Genomic DNA, 23435 nt, shown 5'->3' with positions numbered 1-23435 from the left:
ATTTGAAGGTTACTGATTATGGACGATGCATTAGATGAGCTTGTGTTGAGTGAAATGAGCTGTCTCTCTCTCTCTCTCTCTCTCTCTCTCGCTCTCGCTCTCGCTCTCGCTCTCTCTCTCTCTGCAGCTGTGCTCTTCCGATCTGTTGCTCGGTGCCTCTTCTCTGCTCTTGTACAAGGTCGTTTCATTCTGACAGAGATGTGATTGGTGACCACTGCTAGATGGCACACATAGAGCGCCTCCATCATGTGCTCCCAGCTGTGTTTTACTTTCATTACTGCACTTGAAGGCAGTCGGTCATATCAGCTGTGTCAGCCGCAGCTGCTTTACACACAAACTAACGCAGATAAGGACACACACACACACACACACACACACACACACACACACACACACAACTGGAAAGACCTTTAAGGGGCCATCTGGGCAGAGAAATGTAAACTCCATATACTCCAGCAGATATACGTATATCGAAGGAGCTCTTATACGTGGCTGGTAGTTCAATGCTTGAATGTAAACTCACAACACACTGAAACATCATACTGATCCCAGTCCATCAACAACTGTGTTAAAGACTCGACAGCCATCCCAGCCATGTTCTGACTTCAGCAACCCGAGCAGCTGATTGGACCCAATATGGAGGCAGGCTATCGGATAAAGTGACGCATGACCTCCCTTCCTTAAAGTTCACGCTGGGGCAAGTCTGCACCTGCCACTGGAGCTGCTTCACAACACAACATGCAAGTACAGATACACCACGCTGCCCCACCTCTCACATCCCAGAGTAGTGGCTTGGTTTTATTTTACATCATGAACATCACAGCACGCAGAGCGGGAGGCGTCAGTGATGGCATCACATCTCGGGGGCACCACATGAAATGATACACCGCGAGCACACACCTGGAAATTCGACTCTTTGAAATAAACACATGATCATCTTTAAAAGATGGAGCTCATAACTCAAGTTTTAAAGGTTTGCGAGTGATCACAGAGGCGGCGGCAGCCGCTGACAAGCTGGTATCGGTCGAGCTGCGGCCGCTGACCGTGGCCATGTTGATATTCTGCCTTTGTCACAATGGTGTTCAAAATGCTTTAATGGAGTCCTCACAACAGTGTAGTGGTTTGCATTTTTGCCTCAAACCAAATATATTCCCTGCTCAAGTGTTTTCATGTTCTTCCTGCGCATCTCTGGATTCTAATTTTTTTTTACTCCTCCTACAATCCAGTAATATGCATTTCAGGCTAATTGGTGATCACAAATTACCTATGTTTGTGACCTATTATCAGCTCTCGCCACACTGAGTTGGATAAAGGGTCAAAGAAAAATGAATGAATGGATATGTGTTTTTAAGGATAAGTTAAGATGAGCACAGAGCTCAAGATTATTAGAGATTTTAAATCTGCTTCTCTCTCTTTAAACTGAAAAGATGTTAAAGTTGTATTAAAGACAAGTACGGTTGATTCAAATTTGCTTTGATATGCAATAATGCACAATACATATTGTAGATAAACATTTCTAACTATTCCACGTGACTGAAAAAACTGTACATGAAGGTAACTTGTCATTAAAACCAACTTTTAAAATCAAACAATTTCCCAAAAGTGATGCCAAAACTAAAGAAAACTTAAAGAGTCATATTAGGTCATGCATATCCTTTCACTGGTACTTTTCAAAGGCTGCAGGAATTCATATATGCAGCATATTGGAAACAGGTTTTGCATTGTTTCTTGTTCAATTGGATTCTGATTTTTTTTTTTACTTTTTCTTAGGAGGTTTGGAAACATCTCCGGGGCAAAGATGAAAAGAAATCTGCCACATCGCATTAATACATGTTGATGTATCATTGATTCTTTGCAAACCTGTTTATGTTATCATGCTAATAAGAGTCAATTATAAATGTAACATGTCCAGAGATCAGAGAGCCAAGACCCCCAGAGTGCAGCTCTATTTACAGATCTCACGTTCAGTTATTCTGACTCGAAAGGCATTCTTTTCTTTTTGGAGCCATGTGAATCTTACGCTCTGCACTGGGAATTTTCTTCATTCCAGATCCTCTCCTGGAGTAATCCAGCAGATATTTACTTTTGTTGAATCTCATTTACCAGACCTTGGCTCTTCTTTTCGTTTTATTTCTTACAGTTTGTTCACCTCCTCTGGAGCTGCTCCACATAATCAATCACACCGCTCCGAGGTTGGCTCGGGGTATTAATTACACAATAATGTTGATTCTCAGCCATCGCCTCTTCATCCACATGTATCAGGTGGCAATGGTGGCTATTTACTTAGGCCAGAATGGGTTGGCAGCAGACTGTACGCTGCACCATATAATTACTATCAGACCAGAATCAGAAGAGTGTTTGCAGAGAGAAACTTCGTCAGATACCTCAGGGAGATAAGGAAAGTGGAAAAATGATGTAGGAGGATGAACTACAGCTAAAGTGGTACAAATATGAATATGATAGATACAAAACAGGCTTTCTTTCTTTAAAAAAAATGTTTATTTTCAAATTAAAGCAGGCAGTGTTTTCACATATTAGTTTTTTTTTGTTTTATGACTCACTGCCTACATCCTGCCGTGCCAGCTCACGGTTATGTAATTAACCCCTGGACCACCATGTTGCCCATGAAGTGTTCAGCGCATGGCCGGGAGCTTTAGGATTTCATGCTCTCACCTTGGTTTCCAAAGGAGCTGTAATTGGCCTCTCTGCTTCAGGTTTCTAAAAATAGGGGAAATAAAGCAGGTGATGCACCTTTCAGAAGAAGAAGAAAAAGAAGGGATCTATAAATACTGGGAGAGATTTGACTGAGAGTTCAACTTCCACGTAATGCACTGAGTGGCAGCGATGGAATTTGTTTATAAGAACACTGAAAGATTGGTTGAAAGGGAAATCCTTCCTGTCAGGGTTAAAGAAAGATTAAAGGTCTCTTTTGAACACTCACACTATGTTTCCCCAACCGTGGTCCACAATGTGTCTTCTGTTAAGCAGACACACACGCACATGCAGACATAAACACACATATGAACGCACACTTAAATACTGCAGTCTTCATGTAACGTCTGGTTGATTATCACAGTTCTCTCTTCATGCCCACCCCTGGTCTCCATGCTCTGGTCCTCAGCTTTGCTCTAACATGTTCCAGAAAGTCAAACTAAAACCACATTTTATGAATGAATTAAGTATACCAAGATAAAAGGGCATTTTATCCGGTTACAGGCCACCATTCGAGGTAGACTGGCCCCGGACGAAACCAACACTTCAAAATATCCTTGTCAAATTACCACTGCGCACATTGATGCTGGTGACTTTTATCACATTAAAGGGAGTAACACTTTTATCTTTTGTCAGTTTTTAAAACTTTGTTTAAATCCTCTGAAAGGAAGTGGGATATTCTATATCTTCAAGGTGCAGTCTTGCCATGTTTGCACCCGTGCTCCGTCAGCTGACCCTCATCTTTTGTTAATCTTTGCTCTCCTCGAGTGCCAGTATGTGTTAACCCTCGTGTTTACGCTCCCTGAGGACTGGATTTTACACTTCAGACTTCCTGAAAGTCCCGGCAGCACCGGTGGCCCCAGTCGGATCTGATCTACAAACATAACCCTCCGTCTCACCACAGCATCGCACCGATGGCAGCGGTGCCCTCCATTTAACCACCTCTTCCATTCGTTATGGGGCTCGGTGATTCCCCACATCTGACGGTGGCGATTGGTCACAGGACCTTGGTCTGTCACAAGAGTCAAACATGGTGGGTCTGTTGGCGAACGGCATACCCAACACAGGCATACTTTCAATCCTGAGCTGAACCCACAGAATACATTCGATTATCCTGAGGTATCAGAATTCCTCATTTGCTTGCAAGCATGTTTGTACATTTAAGATCCTTCTTAAAGTATCCAAATCCCAGTGTCTGTGGTCACTATCTGTACAAATACAAGAAACACAGGAAACCAATATTCGCTCAGCCGAACCAGCATGAATAAACAGTGGGTATGAATAGGTGCAACTGAGAAGAGCTTGTATAATGGGTTGTCACGGAAAGGATTTGTCCTGAAAAAAGCACACAAATAGACACAATTTTCACAAGTTCCCAGGAACCCCTTTAGTTTTTAAATATTTACAATTTGCGACTCGTATATCACGCATTATATTTTTCAATTTTATGAAATACTGCTTTGACAATTACCCCAAAAAGTTATTTTTTTCCATCAATGTCATGATCACTGTTAAGAGCCAGGCAAGAAAAAAGAATTTGATGTGCCAGGGAATTGGTCAGCAAACCTGACAAGACAAATAACATGACACAAAATGGCATAGATGCTTATATCTGACTTTAATATGAAATGGGAAGGGAGATGGTGAGTCACAGGTGCAAAAAAATAAAGGCAAGAGGCTGCACTAAGTTGATTTGACCGTGTTTTTATTTCTAAAAAAACGAGGAGAGTTGGGCGGCCTCGGGATTCTTAAATGATGCTTGAAGTTTGTTCAACGAGGTCTTGTATTTCTCAGATATTTTCAGTATGAAAACATCTGTATGGATAGAAAATTCAATCATAAAACCAAATAATATCTCTCCAGGACCTAATTTAAGGTCAAGATGATTTATTATGCATGAAACCGTGTCCTTCATAATCAATGGGATAAAAATAACTTAAGAAGCAATGGTGTTCTGAGCACAAGGGATTACTTGACATGTGACAGAGTATCGTTGTCGTCTCGTCTGTGCTTGTCGATTAAGGTACATGCTTGAAAACTGAGTTTATAAATCTGACATTTTCATGTGTTCATCAAACCCCCGACAAACTCTCCAGACAGAACATACAGGGTGAACGTGTTCATGCACAAGAAGCCATTTGGTCGCTTTACATAATGATGAGACAATATAGTGTAAAGAAAACACAATGACGGTAACGCACACAGAAGTAAAACCCACTGAGAGCTGGAGCTTCCTTCATTTGGTTTTAACCAGCTATCATAGAAGAATAAATACAATATGATGACAGATTACTTTAAGATGTTGCTCGTCATGTGGAATACGGCATTTTGGGACGATTTCTGTGTCGGCTTGACCCAGAGAGAGTCATTAACAGTTCAACTCCAAAAGCTAAGATTATTAAGTACAAACTATCAAGTTGAATGTAAGAAACATTTTCCAGCTCCACCTCAACCTTCAACAACTCAACAATGTGATAAAAGAAACAGAGAAGGAGCCACGGCTGAAAAGATTTTGGATATGTGAAGGGTTCAATACAAGGGCAACAACACCGACAGTGGAGGGAGTCGAACGAAATGAACAGTGAAGTTCTGTTCAGCTCATTTCGGTCAGACAGGGGGCGTTTTCCTCAATGTGAATGAGACATGGAGTAGTTTGACAGAGTTCGTGATGGATATGAGCGCTGCTCCTCTCCATCACTTTCTGACTTTGACTCACCTCCAGCTGGAGCAAGATACCAATAACTGAGGAGATTTAGTTGGATCTTTCTCAGGTGAAAACTTTTATAATTCGTCTTGAAATCCTTTCTTTGCTCCAATGTTACCCAGCCGAGCTTTTCATTACCAAATGTGTCACTGATTCATCCAACATAAACACATTATTCGGGAAACATTCTGGGTTTTCTTTTTTTTTTTCTTCTCATTCTTTCTGCCTCGGCTCTTTTCCTTCAGATCCAGCTGGTAGCACCTAAAGATGAATCTCTTGTTTTGGGGCTGTTGAACTTTAAGTGCTTTGGTCTGCTCTGTTGTGCCGTGTTTCGCATTGGGGCGCAGTCGTTGCTTTGACTGCGTCTTTCTGCGTGTGGGGCAGACTCGTCTCTGCCTTCGCCTTTCATTAGGTGTGACGCACGTCGAATACCCAGAGAGGGCTTTCAGCGTCGGCCTGACGCTCGACACAAACCACCTGCCAGCCGGCTGACCCGCTGCAGAACACCACGTCTTCCTCGTCTAGATGTCTGCATCGCAAAAACGGATGCAATCGCGTTTTGACAGAGGCGACACACAAATGAGCCGGCAGAGATCACAGGAGACCTGATGAGCTTTTCCTCACTATTAATAAATGAATAATGCAGCCCTGTGTGTGCATGCACGCGATGCGTATTCACACACGCAGGTTTACAGCAGCACCACTCGGCCCTGACGGAGCGTGTCAAGAAATCTATATGATCACACTCCCCTGGGTGTGAAACAGGCGTCGGTTCCCTCACACGGTGCTTGCACCTCAAAGTAAAACAGGAAGGTCGAGTTTGGTGGAGATGTGGTCTTGGCGTCTCGTTTCTCAAATGTTCGATGAGCTTTACGTGATTACCACACCGCAGTTCACGCTCCCGCACCTTTCTTCGACCGCATTCTGCAATCTCGGAGAGAAATTTAACGCTTATATAGAAAGGCTTTATAGAAACAGTTTAATGGCTTTTCTTTAGATGTAATAATGAATGGATATTCTTGGGCTTTTTTGATTTAAAAAAAGAAAAGAAAATGTGTCACATAAATCCAAATGTGGGGCAGAATTATTCAAACAGTAACAATTTCTCTCTGAATATGCAAATATCAGCAAACATGCTGAATGACTGTAAAAAGAAAATGTACTTTTGACACGTTATCGTAAAAACTTAATCAGATACGTAGTGGTATACGGATGTGACTTCAATATAGCGAATTATTGAACGTTAAGCACAGACTTTAAGGTTGTGAGCGATGAATGATTTACATTATTGTCAGTGGAGTTTTGTCCGCAGCAGTCTTTGAGAACGCGCTCCGCTGTCTGTCTCGTTGTGTTTATGGAGGCAGTGATCACGGTCACACACACGACTGAGAAGATATCCAACATATTGCACTTGTTAACTAACCTCACCTTCCTCACGATAATAAGTGTGCTCATCTTCTTCTCCAATACACACTCAGTCATTCAGATTTGTTTCCAATGTTCAATATTCCTCAGCCCGAGATCTTCACTCTCATCTGTGGTCCCTGCAAATGTACCAACATTACTTATGTTGAGGAAGGGAGATTAACCAGATGATGAGCTAAAACTGAAAAAGCTTGGATGATCGGTTCCTTCTTGTCCCATTCTGGTCGACTGAACCTCGTCTGACCCGGGCACTGAAAGACGCGGGGCAGCTGGAGAATGAATCATCGTCCCGTGAATCACATCCGCTGTCTTTTTTCCCTTTCTGTTGGTGTTTACATCCACAGCATGTGTCCCCCATCTTACTGGAACAAAAGCTGGACAAACACAAGCGGATGATGACAAATCAGGAGGCTGAGAAGGAGCCGCTCGGTTTCGCGAGGAGAAGCTCACCAGCTGCCTGTATTTGTGCAGCAAGACAAACTGCAAGAAGGGGAGATCCTCATCATTGTGTCCTGTACCAGTGAAACGTTTCAGTGGGAGAAGGAGGCTGTCACGCCTTATTAGCTTCATATTTCATAGGATAGTTTACGATCAGTAATGTTGAATCAAAGGTTGTTGTTGTTTTTTTAAACATAACTTGTCTTTATATGATGGTACTGTCACAACCTGTTATTGAATGCAAATCTTTGTTGTGTGAATGTCTGCGTGCCGGTTGCTCTTCCTGGTGATGATAGTTATAGTGGATAAGCTACTGGCATTCCCATTCATAAGTGGGAAAAGAGGCACCGTGGAGACACGTCGCCTCCAGCTAACATGGAAGCCAGAAGTTAACCTTCACTTCTTGCACCCTTCCTCCCCACACTCAACTCCTGCCCCACTTCTCTCTTCCTTTCCACTAGATTTAATTTTCCCCCGGTTGCAGAAGGGGTATTTGGAGGCATGCAGTAGTGGGCGAGTGGAGGTGTGTGCTCGCGCGGTGTGTATTTTTGATGGGGTGTGCATTGAGAGATGGATGGATGTAGTTCCTCTGGTCATGCATTCAAAGTATCACATTCTGCCACTTTTTCTTTTTTTTTTTTTTTTTTATTGCTCCCAGTCCTTGGGTTAAACAAAATGGGGCCTTTCAGAAGCGAAGGTGGGCGCAGTGTTCCTCCAATCGTTTGCTTCATTCGCTGGAAGCGCTTTGTTTGCGATAAATGTCCCAGTAGCTAAATCAAACTGAGCTTAAACTATGAGAAACAGACTCCGTAGATGGAAAAAGAATGGCTGTGTGTGTTTTGTGTTGTCGACATTGAAGATGGTGTTGATGGTTCTCTTGTTTTTAAAATAAATTGACACATCTAGTAAAAATAGTGCCGAACAGGCGATCACCATTTTTCATCTGGAAGGCTGAATATTACTCCCTCTATTGGTCTGTAATCTCATTTTCTACGTTATTCTTGTTGTAAAAAAAAAAAGCAACAAGAGGGTGTACCCTGACTTTTCAGGGGTGTCACTGCGATAATAGATTGTAACTGAGGTATCCATGTTTTGCAGAAGCGTTTTCCTGGAGAATGAGCTGCATTAAAGACCAACATGTGGTTGGCTCGCTTTCAGCCTCCCCGTGAAATCCACGTAATTTAGAAAAAAAACTAGAGTGTATGTGAAGTTTGGGATACAGTGCTTCAAGCAAACATGCACGGTTATCTCCAGTTCACATTTAGTTCATTGTGTGTTTTAGTATTATCGTGCTGTTCGCAGGAAGTTCCTCACATATGTTGAGCTGAAGGGGTCCACTGCTGGACAGAGATCTACACACAGGATGTAGTTTTCTCTCCTCACTGTGATAGTTGTGGAGGTCCATCATTCTTTCTTTAGGGGTTTCTCAACACCTGTAACAGTGAAGGACGATCTCATCGTTCAGCACTTGTCCTCCCATCTCAGCAGCACTACAGGGGTTTTTTTGTCTGTATCTGTGAACTCTTGTTTTTTTTTCTCAATCTCTTCTGTCCACTTAATCCTCCCATCTGCTTTACATTGAGCAAACCAACCAATCACTTGAAAAATGTAAGTCTTGTTTTGAGGGTTTTTTTTTTGTTTTTTTTGACTTTGTAACATCTTCTTTTGAAGTCGATAACATTAAACCTCTAAAGAGAACGACATAGGTAGGAGGAGAAGTTGAGTTATTACGAGGACTGTCACTGTTTTGGTGCGTACATTTAGTAAAACATGATCCTCCAAACGATCACTTGCTCTCACTCGGACACGGCTTCTATCTTTGGTTCTTGTGAAATATTTCCTGACCCTATAATGTCACCGTGAGACAGGAAGTGAGCGCTGACACCAGCGCCACTCCATGGTTGTTTGTCTGCGTCTTCACGGATTCTGTTTTGGAACAGGAATCTACATTACTTCCACACATACTTTCCCTGCACGCCGCAGCGCTGCTGTTTTTCCCATCAATCCCTGCAGTCAATCCAGTTCTACATCAGCTTGTCATCACCCACCTCCAGTCCCACTCAGGACCAATCACACTCCCACATCTCAGTCACTCCGACGCCTGCTCCTTCAGCTTTTGGCGACCAACCTGCCGGCATGCGGACAGCTGCCTTTCATGGCTCAAATAAAGGTAGAGAAGGCACGGCCCGTGGTGACCCGTATCTTATGATGCATATCCCAGCCTGAATGCCCAGTGACCGTGGCAGTCCAAGGATTGTAAATGCAGTCATGCATCCACCCCGACTGATTTCCTCCACCTTTTTTTTTTTTTTTTTTAACACGAAACTCTCCTTGGCGTCACTGCCATCTTGTGACTTGATAACTTGCACGCATGGAGGTTAAGTGTCTTGGTTTTCTCCCATTTCATTTTTTCATCCCACTGTCTTTCCTCCTCTTTCCGCCACTCCCTTACACATTCCTCTCTCCCTTCTGTAACTTGTCAGCCAGCATCTCTCTGTCTCCATCCCCAGGGGAAAAACTCCAGTTCTATCTTTCTCCGGAGAGTCCTCAGTCCTATCAAACATCTCCGCACTGCCATTTTTGGCTGCTTTTGAGGCTGCAAAACAGGAAGTTGGGCCCGCTACGAAATATGGAGACTATTAGTCTAAATACTGAGGCTGGCAGAGCATGTGTTCGCCTGCATGTGAGTCTTGGGTTGGAAGGCGAAGAGGTGTTAAATGAGTAAAATTGTTCATAATCATAAATTTTAAATGAGAGTCAGAATGGAGGGAGCACAGCTGCATTCATTCTCCTTGGTTACATTTTAAATCTTTTTTTTTCTTTCTTTCTTTTTGCCAACAAAATCCCTCAGGAGCTAAAAATGGCAACATGAAGGAGATAAAGAACGCAAACAGCAGCCTGGGGTAAAATCATGGTTCAGTGGAACGCTTCAACCGTGGCCAAGCTCCAAACCGAGTTTAACTCTTCTTGTGCTCTTTCTAGAATTCTTCTGCTCAAAAGTCTTTAATGACTTATTGCTGCTGCATGGAGGAGGAAAAGGAGGATGAAAGTAGGGAGGGGGGGGTATACAGACGCAGGACGTGGAGGAGTATGATTGAGCGCTCTTTGAAAGGCCTGGCAGAGTCAGGAAGTGATTAGGCCGCTACAATAACGGCAATAATGACAATAGGGAAAACATGTATGCAGCCACAACCACTTAGCATCAGGAGCCGGGTATGGTTCCAATTTTATTATGAGAGCGGGGGAGGATGGGCACACGGAGGGGAGGACAGACGGATTAAGGTGTTACCACACAGGGGTTTCAGGCCATGCAGGCGGTTTACTTATTGCTTCCTTTGACATTTGTGGGGGTTTTTTGGGGTTGTTTTTTTTTTCATATCTTTCAAATGACGTGTGAAGTTTCCAGGGAGAATGAGGGTACCGCTTTCCAATCTGAAATTCATTCCTGGTACAAGGGGGCTCACAATTTCACAAACAGGTTGAAAGAAGACAAAAACATCCTGGCCAGAAGCAGAAGTGGCGACTGAAGCTATCATTAACTTTGTGCTGTTTAAAAGCGGCGCTGACTCATTTACAAACAAAAAGCCTGTGAATACCCACTATGTGGCTACATGAATTATATCATGATAGAAAACTGAAACAGAAGCCAAGGAAAAGTCAGTATCCTGACTGGTTCATTGTCCATGAGTGGAGGAGAAACAGGCCTGGTCAGGTTTGTGACAGTTGTATGACGTTACTTTTCAATTTGCATTCCAGCTTTTTACTATCGTTGAACTAAACCAGCGGTTCCCACACTTTTTCTATCAGACACTCCTTTTGGAAATACAAATATTTTCAAGGAATCCCTCCAGTCATTCACACACTTTACATTACTTCTCGGCTGCACTTCATTTTATTAAATGAGTCAATGATTCAAAGTGAATCCTTACAAATTTGTTCAATATGTATTCTATAAGAAAATGCCTTTGTGTGTAATAAGGAGCTTTTAAAGCAAAGCAGTGCTGCGGAGGAGAAAAAAAAGTCTAACTCAACCTAAAATATTAGTTTTTCAAAATGAAATTGATTCACTGTGAAATGAAATAGCTGTGTGCTCAGACCCCGTCTCTCAACACAGCCAGAAAGAAAATGTGGGGTTTCTAATCATGTTTCGTGTCCAATAGGCATTTTTGTCCCAATAGTCCTCCTCTCATGTCAAAGCCATATTATTTACACATTCTGTCTTGTATGCATTTTTACATCTGTTCTGCTTCAAATCCTCTGAAAACCCCAAAACAATCATCCTTTCATTGTGTCACTGCCATATCATCTGTATTTTATCCATTTAGTATTGAACGGTGAGTTTCGCTATGATGCAAAAAACTAAACCAAAGCAGTAAATTGAGCTGTCAGCTGTTTTGTTTTGAAATTGTAAAGATAAAAACATATGTAGTAACAGGGAAGTCCCCCCCCCCCCCCCCCCCCCAAAAAAAAAAGTACTCAATTACAGATTCCTAAAAAAAAAAAATAATACTGTTTACGGTAATGGTTGTACGTTTCCTGCAGTATGTTACAAAGCTATTTGATGTGTAAATTAAAAAAATAAAATAAAAGACGGACTAATAAAGCTGTAGATAAACATTCAATATGAGATAATAAAGATTTGTATTGTGATATCAATATGATTTGTGATAAATTAAGTCAAAGTTAATGTCTGTGTGCGCCGGGATTTGTTTTTAAGAACAGTGTTCTTTCTCTTGCCCCCCCTTTAGTTTACTTTGTGGTTTTTCTGTCTTTTTTCACTTGATTTTTGTGCTTTTTGCCACCATTTAAGAAATAATGTATACTGAGGCAAACGGGTGGCTGTGGATAGAGCGAGTCGCCCTTCAGTCACAAGGTTGCAGGTTCGATCCTTCATCTCTCCATATGTCAAAGTGTCCTTGAGCTAAACACTGACCCCCTCATTCCTTCCAATGGAGGAACTGAGCTCCTTTGCATGGCAGCTGCCAGTAGTGGTGTGACTGGATGAATGTGGCCAGCATATTAAAGGTACTGTCAAATCAGTTTCAAACTGAAATATGATCTATTGTCATCACAGTCTGAGGCCGTTTTGATTAGATCCATGAATGCACAGTGCATGAAAACATAATGTTCACTCAGTATTATGCAATTCATCTACCCTGCATGTTAATATTGGCGCTAAATCAGCAGTATATTATCAACCCCTACTGATTAGTCTTGATTCATGGTGGAGCAGCATGGCGTCCAGCTGCTTCCTCTCTGCATCGTCTCTTGGTTCTTCTCCAGCCTTTCTGCGGTTCTCTCAGTCAGATAACAGAAGCCCTAATACGGGAAAGGTGTGCTATAGCGTCATCGCTGCAGTTTCGGAGGAACTGGACTGAAATAAACGCCAATCATCATAGGCCTGATGTCCACGTGGGAATGTTTCGTGTGGTCCGCCCAAACTGAAACGATATACAGTTTGTTTCTGGATATTCCCTCCTGTCGGTCGATCGCTCACAGGGATTGTCATTCTGTGTTGATCTCAACAATTTATTGCTCTGTCTATGTTTCAACAGGGCCTCCGGGTAAACGTGGGCGGATGGGAAGAAGAGGGGAACCCGGTAAGTGACGCCCATCACTTGCTTTGTTGTGGGGGGGGGTTTGCCTCTTCTCTTGAAAACTCTCTCTTTACCACTCAAACACTCCTCTTCCTTTTCCCGGGTGACTGGGTGAGTTTGACCCGAGGACTGGTAAAAGCAGTGATCCCTGAGTCATGCCGATGGATGACGGGCTACAAGTGGCCCTTCTCTCCACCCCCCACCCCCACCCCCCCTTTCTACTCCCAGCGTAGCGCTAACTTTGGCCATGTGGTTGCACTAACTTTGCCCAGATGTCAGTCGGTCTCACTGAGCAGTAGCAGCTGTACTTGTGCAGGCCTAATGAGAGTCTCCTTCGCCAGCGTTGCTGCCCACCATTATGGTGGCGTTTTTCTATCCAAACCACATAACACTCGGCGGGGGAGACGCTTGCAAATCCTGTAAGGTTGTAATGACAGACGGGACGGATGCTCTACAAGTGTGACTCATTCTGATCTTAAATGTTTTTGTTTTAAGCTTCGACGCCATCCGATTGTGGCGCGACAGAATTAGCGGATTTCGATCGAAACCTGCCGGACTGCAGTTGTTGCAGGATGTGTGTCAGATGGTGAAATTTCCAGTCTGGCAGTGATTCATTGTTGACTAAAAGGAAAGCTCACCTGCAGGCATTAGAACGTATCACAGTAAAGTCGGTCATGAAGTCCTCATTTTCAAATCAGTTTTAATCTTCTCGTTATTTCATTGAGTTTGATAATGTTCAGCTGGATCCAGTTGTTTTTTAACAGTCATTGCTCAAGCAAGAGTTAAAATTGTCCTGGTTGGAACCTTTTTTTTTTTTTTCAGCTGCGCTTTTTGGTTTTTGGGGTGAATATTTACAACTGTGTTTTACAGTGTTTGTGGGATTTGCTTTTTGGCACCAGTAGTACCTCCTCCGGTTGTTTGTCTAGATTTGTTGAGCCAAAAAAAAAAAAAAAGGCATCACCAGACCTCCACCCCCAGTATGTTGTTTGTTATTTTATTACATCCTAATCAACACACATTATTTAAATCCTTCTGAGTTCTGTTATTTCATCGGGCAATCACCAGGTCAGCTAAATGTTAGTGGGTTTTCTCCGGGGTGGTGTATTTACAGCCTCTCAGCATTTCGTAGGAGGATTATCATCGAGAGGAGACTCACGATTGAGGTTGTGGTCTCAAAAAGAGCGCCAACTGTTTGTGCAACTCAGACTCCATAACCACATCATCCATTGAGATGGAGAGCAGCCTGTGACATTGTGAGTGAAGGGGGGGGGGGGGGGCAGATTACTCTGGGACAGCTTTTAACAAGACCAGAGCCACTTTTTTCCTTCAGTCACTCTGCAAAACAAATGAGAGTTGAGAAGAGAACAGAAGCGCAAACCTGAAAAACAGGAAGGAGGACAGACGGAGCAGTTAACTCTCTCTGCCGCCTTGTTTCTTCCGTCAGCACTCGCTGTTCTTTTTCTTCTTTTTTTTCCTCATGTTTACTTCATTCTTTCGCTCTTGTTCTTTTCCCTTCTCATTACACACCTGTCTGAGGCTCCGTGCTGGAAGCTGTGTGCCTCTGGAGCTGCGGTGTGTTTGTTTACCTAAGTGTCTGGGCCTGGCGGTCCCTGCCGAAGCGTCTAGACGCAGCCAAACTTGATTGGCTTGGTCTTCGTGCCTTATGAACCCCAACACCTCTCTCCTCTTCTTCTCTTCGCCTCCTCGCCTCGAATGCATTCATCTCCGAGTTTCTCTCTCTATTGAATCAAACAGCCAGTTTCAGGGCACCCATAAGTTCTGGTTGTGCCTTTTTTCGTGTGTAAATAGTAACAAAACACCACAAATGTCACACTTTCTTCCTAAGAGGGGTCTGCTTTCAATCATGAGCTCAGGCTCATGTATGTCTGGTGCTTCATCAATGCTTATAGGCTGCGTTGTAACGCAGTTACCCAATCACACAATTCTGCATCATGATCGTTTTTAAATTCAGATCAGATACATGTAAAACAAAAATAACAGTAAAACTATTTCATGGCAAAACAGCCCTTTCGCTCCGTTGTGTCTTTTATTTGTGTGTTCGTCTTTGGACTTCCAAGAGTATTTTTTTTATATAAGACTATTCCATTAAGACAAAGGCCACTCAGACTGAGAGGAGCTCTTTGATCATTGCTGTTGTTTCTTGTTAAGCAATATGAAAAGCAGAATGTACATAATGCCTGCTGCGGCTCAACATAACAGCATTTCAATCACATCTGAAAAGCTGCGGCCAAAAAATATCTCGCCGACATCTATTTTTTTTTATTTTTTTTTTTTTTTGTGCTTTAAGGAGACACAAAGCACCAGCACACCCCAACCTTCTCATTCCCTGTTTGTCCCTCCTTCAAAATACACAAGTATATATAAAAAAAAAAAAAACTCAGCCTGACTTCATATCCTAATGCAAAACATGACCTATCGTCCAGAAGTCTGTTTATCATAACGGGCACACCATGAACTGCATTGGCAAGAAACTTTAATGAGCTTGTTCTGCACTATATTCGAGTGTTTAATCACTGTCACCAACTAACGAACCACATTGCATGTGCATGTCTTCTGTTGCATACCACTTTTTCAGAGGAATTGATTGCTGTACAAACCAGAGGTTACTGTAACTCCCCCGCGCTGTGCCTTATGGTGCCAGTTGAGATTGTAAAAATCATTATTCTTCTAATTGATGTTCTCTCTTTTCTTTTTTTTTTGCAGGGCTTCCCGTAAGTACAATATCATCCCATCCAGGTAGTATTGAAGTCGGTGGAAGTTAAACAGGAGTGTGTCGCTGTGGGCTGTACGCTATCCAACATACTGAAATATGGTTCAGCTGTAATTCTTTCACTCACGGCGGTTAAACACAAAGACACACACAATCTGACACACCCTCGCAACCGCATGCATGCGGGGAGCGCACCAATAGATGGACCACCTAGTGAGGGTGTGTGTGTGTCATGATGATGGTTACAGCACAGTAGTGACTTATTGGTCATTCTCCTCGCTGGGACTGTAACTCCTACTGACATCCTCACACACTCAACAGATAAAACACACACCGATGTACGTCACGTATAAACATCTGTTTCCTTTCCATTTTGTATCGATCGGTGTTTAAATGTGACCTTCCTGTAACAGAATTTTAAGATTTCAAACTTTATTATTCAATCGTTTGTGAATTGTTTGGACACATGTGGCTCTGATTGGATATGCAGAGGTGGAAATGCTGTAAAACGCACCTTAATGCCGTTTCTTTTCCCAGAAACTTCAGGTCAGAACAGTGTGTCTAACTGATGTTCTCAAAGCCCGGTGCAATGGTCAGATTCCTCAAAGTCGTCCGTGCATCTGGTTCAGAGTGTGCATGAAACGATGCATAATTTCTCTTTCCCGAACACGCCCTAATTCTTGCAGTCCACACCTCGTAAAGCTGATGGGACGGTGTTGTAATGCAGAGCCACCTGCTGCTTCACAAAGTAACATTGTGTATGTGCACTTTTTCCTGAGTCGGCTATATTGGCTGGAACATTTAAGTTAATGGGAAACAACTGAAACAACTTTCTGTCATGTAAGTTGATTTCCGTGCAGGCACAAAAATTCAATATGGCTCTTTTATCAAACTCGATGCAAACAATCGACAGAAAGATTCAGATAAGATCAGATAAGATCAGATCAGATAAAACGTCAAGCGTTGTGGTATAAACATACGACTGCATCTTTATAAATTCCCCCTTCAAAGAGAGCAACTCAGTTCACTGGAGAATGAAACATTCTGTACATATCAGAATAAACGCCAGCCTTTTTAGCATTAAGCACTTGTCTCCATTCAATACAAAGGGCAAACGGATAATAAGCTGACCTGACGAGTTAATGTGTGTTGATGTGTGCAAGCTGTTAGTTCATGTTCTGATCCGTCTCAGTGCTTCATGCTTCAATGTCTAACCTCACCAGGGCAAGGCTGGACGGGATGGATACCCGGTAAATTTGATTTTTATTTACCCTATCACTCTTTAATTCACCCAATCATGTCTCCCTTCAGAAATCTTTCTTCGGAGTTCTTTTTTCAACAGCTTTTCTTCTTCTCCTCCTCTCTGCTGTTTTTTTTTTGGCTACAATCATCACCTTGTTGCTTCTATACTTTATCAGCAATGATGTATCCTGCCCCATGAATGAGAGGATTTTAGTATTACCACTACTGAAACACAAACAGAAGCTGTTCAGAATTTAAAGATCACATGAACATTGAGCACACACTGAGACACAAGCGTGCATTTGTGTAAAACCACAGTTTAAATCGAGCGTCGCAGCCGAAAATATGAACCGTCTATCCGCCAGACTACTGAAGCATCCGTAACTTCCCAGTGTGAAGCAGCTCGCTGACTTCCAGCAGTCGGAGCAGCCGTCCCTCATGTTACGCAGACATACAGCAGCCTCTAGTGTTGGCTTCGACCCTCACCTTTGCAGTTCACAGGGCACAATTGAGGACGTGTATGTTGCTTCTTCGTGGTATATAAGCTGCTGTCTGGTTGCCGTGGTGACCACCGGTGTCCCCCTCGATGTAATGTTGCATCTGTGTGTGTTGTTTCACGTTGGAGTCGCTGGGAACTGTAGGGACTGGGTCTTTCCATTTCCCAGGCAGATTCTCATGCAGTCCGTCTGCCTGGCAACGGCTCAGCCTCTCTGACGGGAAATGCCTGCTGCTAATTACACGCAGGTGGGCCCAGACCACAGATAAGTGTGTGCACATTTAGAGTTCGTTGGCCTGTGACTGCGTTCATTTTTGTCACCGTCGTCATTACAAATTGCAGAGTTGTGGCTCGTTTCATTCTCATTTCAAGCCGCGAAACATATTTCTCACTAAAGGACATGATGTTGTGTTTTAAAACTTCATAATGTGATTAGTCCGTCTCGGTAGCCTTTGAACTTTTACGTTTGCATGCTTTGTCTCACTCCAGGTTGTCATTTTTGGTTGAATGCTTGGCTTCCTGGTGTTTCTCACATCTGATATTGTTAATTTGAAACTGTCATACAACCTGCAAATGTCATATAGCCATTATATTGTCATATAAGAGTTTTACATACTTTTTTTTTTGTTGTTGTCTTAAATAGTCAACATTAATCTTTAGTTCTAAAAATGGGTGTGTTATGAAATGGGTAAATAGTTTTGCTCTATTCATTCCTTTTCATAATGGCTTCTTACTGAAAACATGAATACTTTTACTCAAAATGCGTTTCCAGGCTTGTACTTTTGTACCTTCATATCGACTACACTTGTGCGACGAAACAGTTTTATAAGTGAACGAAATTTGTTTGCTTAGTATAACAATCAGCTTCCTGCTATGTGTGGGTATGACATCTGAGGAAGCTGCGTGCATGAAGTTAGTGTAAAATAAAACCCAACTGATTAATCATTGTGGCAGTGAACATCGTTTCATTCAGCAGAAGTGATCGAACTTCAAATACCGAGGCAGAAAGAGGGCTGCTCTTCCTGTTGGGGAGCAGTGTTTGTCGATCTGTCTTCATATGTGTGTATTTGCAAGGACTCTGTCCACCTACCCATAGCTCATGTACATCGCCGTAACAAAGGCCAGAACCGTGGAAGTGGTCAGAAGCCCCGGTGCATGCGCAGGCGTTTTGATATGTTTTCGCACCAGTAACTCCTCTCAGATGCGTACGAGGATACACGAGTGAGTGGAGGCGGTTACTGTGTCAACTGTGTCGGTCCGGAGACCAGCGCCAAAAATACTTCTTACTTTCTTCTCATTGTTAAAACAAACAAAGAGATCACTTTCCAGAACTTTTTTTTTTTCCTCTTTCGCCCTCGTCTTGTGTCTCTCTCAATTAAAGAAAGTACCACTTCAAGCTAGTTTCTACACGCAGCAGCCAAGAAACTGTAACTGAGCAGATAAGGCAGCATGAACATGACGACTCCAGTCGTTTATGGAAGCTAAGGGCATTTTCTCATGTAGTTTTCTCTCAGGACCTTTGGGTGTTTGGGCTACTATTATGTCTAATATTGCACTTTTTAAACAGTTTGCACTTATTTCATAGCATTAGGTTACTATTTACTCAAAAGAACCAAACTAATAACACAAAATAAGTTTGCTGTTATGTCTTGCCGTCTTTATTATTCTAAGGTTGGGATGATTAGTTTGTCCCTGTTAACAAAAAACTAGATTAAACTCTCTATTTCTAAAGAAAACAAAGTTTTTAGAGTGAATTATCTCAACTAATATCAGTTATACTGATGTGTTTCGTGCAGCAAATATAGTGTTTTCTAATGTTTACTGCAGTGAAACATCCAAATATTTCTGTGTATTCTGTAGCTACTGTGTGCCTTAACTCAGGTGGCAGACACATGTCAGCCTTTCCCCTTCCAGTGGCTCATCAGTAATACGATAAACAGTGTAAGTCGAAATGCGGTTTGCGGTTCTTTAAAAGCATAACAGCGCGATACATGTGTGCGAACGTGCCACCGTGTGTTTTCTCCCCTGATCTCACCCCAGTCGCTCTGCTCTCATAAATCACGGCTTCAAAAAAAACCCGAGTCTTCCCGCTGTCGAACAGTCAAGAGTCACGCAGACTGACAGGCCAGCGCTGAGGAGTAAACACACACCGGCTCATTCATATGCTCGGTCGCCAGCGCGCTCGGGCCACGAGCGTGTTTATACGAGAGTGCCAGTCTTTGACAGACGGCGGACCTCGATCAGCAGAAAAGGGCCAAGTCCTTCATTGTTCAGGCTTCCAGGCTGCTGAGCACAGATTAAAGCCAGACAGTCACCCAACAACATGCCACTAATTTTCGGTCCCAAACACGCAGCCCTCTGGTATGCTTTATTGTGCTCTTGTTCTGCTTGGAGCCCGTGTCTTTTTCTTTTGTTGAACAAAAGAAAGGTCTTTTGATAAGTCCGTGACAGAGACTTTACAGATTATGCCAGTGCGAAGCCAATGTTGAATATTGTGGAAGAAACAACCCCTTCGTACCAAGCTAATATTAAAGACGGGGTTTAATAGGAAAACTAACAGCTCTCCCCTCGTCTTCCTTTACTTTTACATGGCAAGAAATAGACTCGTTGCAGTTAATGTGTGCGACACCTTCCCATGTGTGCCTGTGAGATGTCTGCTCTGATGTGCAGACGCCATCATTTCATGGAACATCCTAAACAATTACACCCCACTGGATAATTACCAGTCTGCTCCGCGGGGAGTACAATAAAAACAGTCAAGGCACCCCCTCGCCCTCTTTCATTGGGATCGCACACACAAAAAGACACACATGCGCGGGTCTACGCGCAAATTCACACATATGCAAAAGCACAGACATGGGCCCTCCTGCAGGCCCAGTTATTTTCCAGAAATGTGTTTAAAAGCCATCTAATTGGTGGGAATGTGAGTCGAAGCTTTATTTCTTTTCATCCGCTGAGAGATGCTGCAGAACGAGATGGTGCTGGAAGTGCACATAAAGAGACATTATTTCATTTTCCCCCTATGTTTAGTTGAGGTTTCAGTGGTAATCGCTGGCCTATTTTCTCACTTTTTCTCAACATTAATCTCTCCGTTTTTTTCTCTTTAATGTTCTATGATCCTTTCTTCCCTTTATTCTGCAGCCTGATCCATTTGTGGTGCGAGATGAAGAGATTTTAGCGGAGGGCCCTCACCCAGACCCTCCAAACCTTTCCCTACCCCCAGCTTTTTCTGCTTTTATGTGAATTCCAGCTCTTTTTTTTTTTTTTTTTTTTTTTTATCTTGCAGATTTTATTGTAGACTTTACTCCTATAGTGCAGCCATACAAAACTGTATGTAAAAAAATCTAGAGCCCATAACATAAACACACATCAAAATCCCCTGGCTTCGATATTTCTTTTTTCCATTTGACCCCAACTTGCCAGTTTTGTGCCTTGTTTTCACAAAGGTTTCTTCCAGCCTTTGCTTTTGATTTAAATAAAGATCATATAGTTCAAAGTATCTTATTATCTCTGGAAGAGCTTCCTGGACTGCTGCTTTGTTGGTTGGAATTTGGCTCCAAGAAACTCTGATGATTCATTATTCTGCTCTGGATGCAAGTGAGTGAGTAAATTAGTCGAACATCTTATACGATATAATGTCTTTTATGTGAGCTATCAGATGTCTGAAGTTTTACTGCCGGGCATAAAGCTTTCACACAAAATCGAAAAGACAAACACGGCAGCTTTTACCTGCAGTTCACAGGCCACCGTGTCGCTTGTTAGCGGCCATAAATCAGTCTCCCTCTCTGCCCCGGGTTCAGACTCTGCAGCAGCCGATGACCTCACATTGTGCAACTCGTCTACTCATCCTGACAAATCTTGAAGAAGCCCGGTCCTGATAAACGCTCCCAGATGCAGAGATATCCTCACATGCACAAAACACGCTCAGACACAGTGTGTACACCCGCGCATTGATCCAGAGATATGGCCGACAGGAAAAGCTCTGCGAGGTGTTTGTCGGCTCATTGAAATTCTCCCACGTGTCTGTACGACATGATAAACACAGCATGCTCCGTTTATTAGAGAAACTACAACCTTGTGCTCTGCCGTGTGTTGACTCCATTGGAAGACATAAAGAGCAATATATAGATCTTGACACTCGTCAACTTTGAACAGTGAAGAGGAAATGATTGCCTTACAATTGGTCCCAGCGATCAGTCTCAGACGCCGACTGCTTACTTCACAAGGGTCCCTTAATAAAAAGAGAAAAGGTGGCCTCAGGGTTCTCACTGTACTTTTAATAAATCTCCCACGCAGACCGACCGCTTATGTACTTGACGAGTTTATAGCCACATTGGCCTATTGTTGGATTAAAGCAGGGGCGGCATGTGATCCTATGAAAGGATGATGGGCCGCGGCTCCACTCGTCACTCGTGATTTTTCTTTTCTGAGCAGCCCTTCGTCTTTACGCAGCCACGGTCCATCCGTCAGAGCGCCCTGTGATGACACTGCAGTAGGTTGTTTTTTTTTCCACGCAAGAATTAAGGCCAGAGAGCGCCCACGTGGGGCTATTAAAGGCAGAAATGAGAAACAAAATTGTGGAGGAGATGATGACTCTTAATGACAGCTTTCAGGCAGCAGCGGCACCGAGACAGTGAAGAGTTGAGCAACCCGCAGCTCTGGGGATCCTGTAAAAACTGTTAGCTTAACACTGAGTATAGTCGTTAAGGAGGAAGTCAACATGAGCTTTTACCACATACATCACATTAAAGTGTTTTCTGGAAAGCTTGATCCGAGAGCCAACAGTTTCTTTATGCCCGAGTAGGGATCCAGAGGTTTGTGCCTTTGAACCGCTGTTGCTTTGCAGGGAGGTTCGACGGCTGCTCGGGTGTTTTTGTACTCGAGGTAAACAAAGTGGACAACTCCAAAGCTGCTTCTCTCACCAGCATGTTTGAATAAGGTATTCCCTCAGTGGCTTGTGTGATTATCTCGTTACCACACACACACACGCAGAATCTCTTGTTACATCAAAATTCATCTGGATCGAATCAACCCGCAGATCATCATGTAGACTTTTTGATACCTGAGTAAATTTAATCTGCAATGACCAGGAAAGGTTTTCATATACGAGTCCTACCTCTGCTCACCAAATGGAAATGGGGCAGGATATACTTCTTTTTTTTCTTTTTTTTATTTCCTACTTTTAACGATGAACTTTGTCTGTTCTTCTGTGTTGTTCTGAAACTCACTTTTGGCTTCTTTGCTTTAAAAGCTTGACTGTCTGAATCCACTTAATTGTTTTCTTCCCCAAGCTAAGATATGGAGACAAGATTAAACCTTATGAAATACTAATTAGCAAAAGCCGGTTTATGAATTTTTGGTGGGGGACGATTGTCTCGGCAGTGGATTTAAAACAAATCGCGTCTTAATGAGATTCTTTGTCCACAGCAGAGGCAATTATTAAAACCAGTCGTTAGTGTTTTGTAAATACTTTTTTTTTTTTTAAGAAGGCCTAATTTTTGTTCCTGAGATAAAGATGGACGGCACCTTAATTTCTGCAACCTGAACATGGAATACATTTCGCGTATAACTGTCAAAACGCAAGTGGATGCAAATATTTTTAAATGTTTTCAACATGTCATTTGTTTTCCTTGGGGGGGTGGTGTGTTATGTCCCAAAGGATTTCAGATTCTAACAAAATCTCTTTCTTTTGCTTTATTATAGGGTCCTCTTGGCTTGGATGGCAAACCAGTGAGTACCCAACCCTTCTAAAAAAAAAAAAAAAAGAAACAAAGGGAAATTAGTGAAATAGTGATTGTGGTTTAAGCCTTTTTTTTTTTTTTTTTTTTTTTTAATTCTTTCCAGGGTTTACCGGGCCTCAAAGGAAGCCAGGTACACCATCACACACCAGCAATCGTGATTAGGTTTTCCAAAAGCATTCAGCAATTGTACCCAAGGAAACCCCTTTTTTAAAGATTCGTCTAACAATGAATCCAGGTGGGCGTTTGGCCTGTGAGACAGGTGACGGTTTGCTCTACCTCATCAATCATTTTTACTGTTCCTAAGGGACCCTAACAAGTGAGTAAAAATCCTGCGGTAGCTATCGAAGTT

General features: G+C 42.7%; 1 protein-coding gene across 1 annotated transcript in view; it reads left to right on the top strand.

Annotated features, from left to right (window-relative positions):
- The window catches only part of col23a1b (collagen type XXIII alpha 1 chain b), a 116598-nt gene that overhangs the window by 74762 nt on the left and 18401 nt on the right, over positions 1 to 23435 (top strand). Inside the window, exons 3-6 of the mRNA XM_080465864.1 lie at positions 12835 to 12879; positions 16823 to 16857; positions 23049 to 23075; positions 23190 to 23216. Of these exons, the coding sequence (XP_080321990.1) occupies positions 12835 to 12879; positions 16823 to 16857; positions 23049 to 23075; positions 23190 to 23216 (134 nt within the window). The remainder of the gene's footprint in view (positions 1 to 12834; positions 12880 to 16822; positions 16858 to 23048; positions 23076 to 23189; positions 23217 to 23435) is intronic.

Source organism: Lipophrys pholis (genome assembly GCF_963383615.2).
Source record: "Lipophrys pholis genome assembly, chromosome: 6".
Lineage (NCBI taxonomy): Eukaryota > Metazoa > Chordata > Actinopteri > Blenniiformes > Blenniidae > Lipophrys > Lipophrys pholis.
The sequence above is the reverse complement of the archived record's forward strand: the minus strand, read 5'-3'. Positions and strand labels throughout refer to the sequence as shown.